Raw genomic sequence first — 3,489 nt, 5'->3', positions numbered from 1 at the left:
TTATAAAACATTCTTACGCCCATCAGCTTTCAAATGAAGAAGTTATTTCTATTTATTCTCGGTTTTCACATGACGTCACCAAAAATTCAAACTACGGAATTATTGATTCTTCTGAGTTTCTAATTTCATGAGGTATTACAGCAACTAAACACCTTCATTTATACAAATATTCGGATTCGAAAGGGTCTTTGTTTTTCGAGAAAGGACACTTGAATTTCTAGGCTTTTGCGGGACGCAGCATCTAGCCGGCGGCGGGGAAAGCTCTCATGTGCGGATGATTTTGCTATCTAATTATTTCTTGTCTCAGAATAAATATTACTTTATCTTTATGAGTTCTTCAAGCGATGAACTCACGCGTTTGTAGGAAAACTGAAAAGCAGAAATCCAGGCTGGTTTCCGGCGGCCATATTTGTGCCCCTCAAAGGGACACCAACATGGTATCTCCATACAAAGCTTTATAAATTTGGGTAAAACGTTTTTCCAAATATCTCGCATATAAAATATCGCACAGACCTGATTGTTGGTGAGGCCTTTTGTATATTTATCCCAGATTGTGGACTTTCTGTATTGAATGGTTTGCATTATTGTTTTTTTTTCCATGGCGTAATTGTAAAACAGAGAATGAAAGTTTGTCCTATATTTAAATAAAACATCTGAAAAATGTTATGGAGAATTTGGAAAAATGCAGGAGTTTTTGTTTTAACCAATTAAATATAGTCTTACGATTAAAAAGATAACTAAAACAAAATTAAAGCCAATTTTTTTTTTTTACACCCAGGCTTTTTCTTCATGTGATAAGTTTGGATTCTTGTTATAATTGAAGTTCCAAGTAGAAACCACAAAAAATTGCCCCTAAGTCACTGTGGGCAGACCATTTAGAGCTAGCAGTAATTAAAGAACATCACTCGTGTCTTTTTCATTCTGCTCCAATCTTTAAAGTTAGCATTAATGCGAAAACCGGGTCATTTGGTTTTCCACAGATTTTTTCTTTTTGGCGAAGGTCGTAATTGCCGATCCAACTGCATCGTTCACTCTTGCATTTCTGAATGAAGACAGCGAAAATTATAAAACTTGGGCCGCTGACTGTTTGACTCAGGTAAGCTTAGGAGCTCCGTTACAGTTTCTGCATCTTGAAGAAATTTAATACTCAAGCTATATTTGAAGATGATGGACTTTGTATTCCGCTGGTCACCGTTACTTAATCCCATAAAGAAGGTTTTCCAAGCAATTACATGTACAATTCCAGCCAATTCCAAAATCAATTAGACCATCAGTGAAGCAGCGCACTATTTTTAATAATAGCGGCGTAAAAATCAATACCATAACGGGAGCGTGCGCGCCTAGTTAATGACATCTACGATATGCCCATAATTTAAGAAATTGAATTTTGTTTTTTGCCTTGTGGAGGGATATCTTTCTTTTGCCTCAACAGTCGCAAAACAGTTTTATTTAAAAGTGAAGTCGACGATCGTGGCAAATTGGGGTGGGTCTTGAGCAAATAGCTATCTGGTAAAATGAAAACGGTTATAAGTTTTTCATTTTTGCAAAGGCTTAATTTATTTGAGCAAGGGTGGCGCAGTGGTGAGAGCACTCGTCCCCCAGTAATGTGGCCGGGTACGAATCCTGGCGTCGATGCCATATGTTAAAGTTTGTCTTTAGTTCTCTCCATTGCTCCGAGAGGTTTTTCTCCGGATACTCCGGTTTTCCCCTCTCCTCAAAAACGACTACCTCCAAATTCCAATTCGTTCTGGAACGCACGGACTCGTTTCAACGAGTTCTTCCGAACTTCCAAGTGCTCCGTGGGTAAACGAATTACAATTTACAAATGAAAGAAGTAATTTCGCTTGTTCGTCTTAATTGTAATCAGTATTTTCAACATTTTTCGCAACCTGTTCCGTTTAGATAAGAGACGTTGTGCAGTTTGTTCCAGGATTCCTTGACTTGAAGTTCAAACGTTTTCGGTGAGTACCAAAGTTAGTTTCGTACTTCACATATTGTTGGCCAATGACAGATAACCATATAACTAAGTGATACCTAAGGGAATGTTAAATGAATGTATGCTAAAATAATCTCTGTTGTTTTTGTATTAGACTGAGTACTGATTCTAACAAACTGTCGGTGCGCGTTGAGGTCGAAATACACTGTATCAAGGATACTGCCGACTACATAGAAGAGAAGCTACGTATATCCGTCAAATCTAGTGACAGTATGTTCACATCATACATGGACTTTCAGCATCCTGGTAAATGAGCCAGTTTTAAAATTTCATTTGTATTTTAATTCGAAAAAAACAACAGGGCACTACATAATTCTGTATTATATATGCGGCAAAGGAAAAGTACTGGAACATAATGCGCATGCTACATATTAGGGGTGCTGGATCACTGGAAAGTTTTAGGAGTTACCTTAAATTTGTCCCTTTTCAGACGCGCCTTTTTTAATCAATAATGTGGCTGTAATGTTTTTTTAAATCTCAATTGTTTTTATCTTTTAGTTTTTCTTAGGATTTTTGGGTTTTCTATTTTAACATCTAGGACTTTACATTGTAGTTTTTAAATGTTGGTTTCAACTATGTAAATATAGGGCCTTTAGGTTCTTGGGAAAAGCACTTCTTAAATGTCTCATTATCATTATTATTATTATTATTATTATTATTATTATTATTATTATTAAAATTATTATTATTATTATTATTATTATTATTATTATTATTATTATTATTATTATTCTCTTGCCAGGTCTTGATATTTAGCAATTTTCTCTTTCTCCTTAAGTTCCAACCTAGCGTCTCCTGGTACAGCTATGTTAATAATTTGGCAAACTGCTTGTTGTTTGTCTCCTACAACGTTAACCAGGTCAGGTCTATTGTGGTCAAGCTGGGGATCAGTCTACATGCTAAAATCCCGAAGGATTTTCACTTTCTCAGGCTCTCAAGCTTCCAGGGACATGCTCATACCACTTGTCAGCAACTTCCAATTTGTACTTAACGCACAGGCATCAATGGACACCTTTTGCAACACCATCATGTCTACCTTTATATTCTTTCTTAGCCAGTGCTGAGCATTCACAAACTATGTGGCTTATAGATTCCTGGACACTCTTGCACAACCTGCATTTTGAGCTCGCAGCCTGTTTGTCAATCTTTGCTTGCTACTGCATTGGTTCGAAATGCCTGGTCCTGGGGCGTTGTTAATAATCCTTCTGTCTCCTTCTTAAATTCCCCCTTCTTTTAAATCACGTCCAAGAGATATTACTTATCACTCCTTCTGTATGCCTTACAAACTGGCCATGCAATGGTTTTTTCTTCCATTCCGCCATTCTCTCATCATTCGTTGCTTATACTGCAAGTGAGTTAGGCTTCAAAACGTGGCAGGTAGCTTTCAACGGCATTTCCTGACTCTGCAAAACAAATTATTCAAACTCAACTGTTCCATGTTGACACAATCCGCTGCACTAATCAACCCACGTCCACCTTCCTTCCTTGGCAAG

At 37.2% G+C, this 3,489-nt stretch overlaps 1 protein-coding gene across 1 annotated transcript in view; it reads left to right on the top strand.

Moving 5' to 3' along the window:
* Positions 1 to 1,965, top strand: part of LOC140944461 (lactadherin-like) — a 15,565-nt gene extending 13,600 nt beyond the window's left edge. Inside the window, exons 4-5 of the mRNA XM_073393601.1 lie at positions 981 to 1,096; positions 1,903 to 1,965. Coding sequence (XP_073249702.1) covers positions 981 to 1,096; positions 1,903 to 1,965 — 179 coding nt within the window. The remainder of the gene's footprint in view (positions 1 to 980; positions 1,097 to 1,902) is intronic.
* The last annotated feature ends 1,524 nt before the right edge of the window (positions 1,966 to 3,489 follow it).

This window comes from Porites lutea, chromosome 7, assembly GCF_958299795.1.
Source record: "Porites lutea chromosome 7, jaPorLute2.1, whole genome shotgun sequence".
Classification (NCBI taxonomy): domain Eukaryota; kingdom Metazoa; phylum Cnidaria; class Anthozoa; order Scleractinia; family Poritidae; genus Porites; species Porites lutea.
The sequence above is the reverse complement of the archived record's forward strand: the minus strand, read 5'-3'. Positions and strand labels throughout refer to the sequence as shown.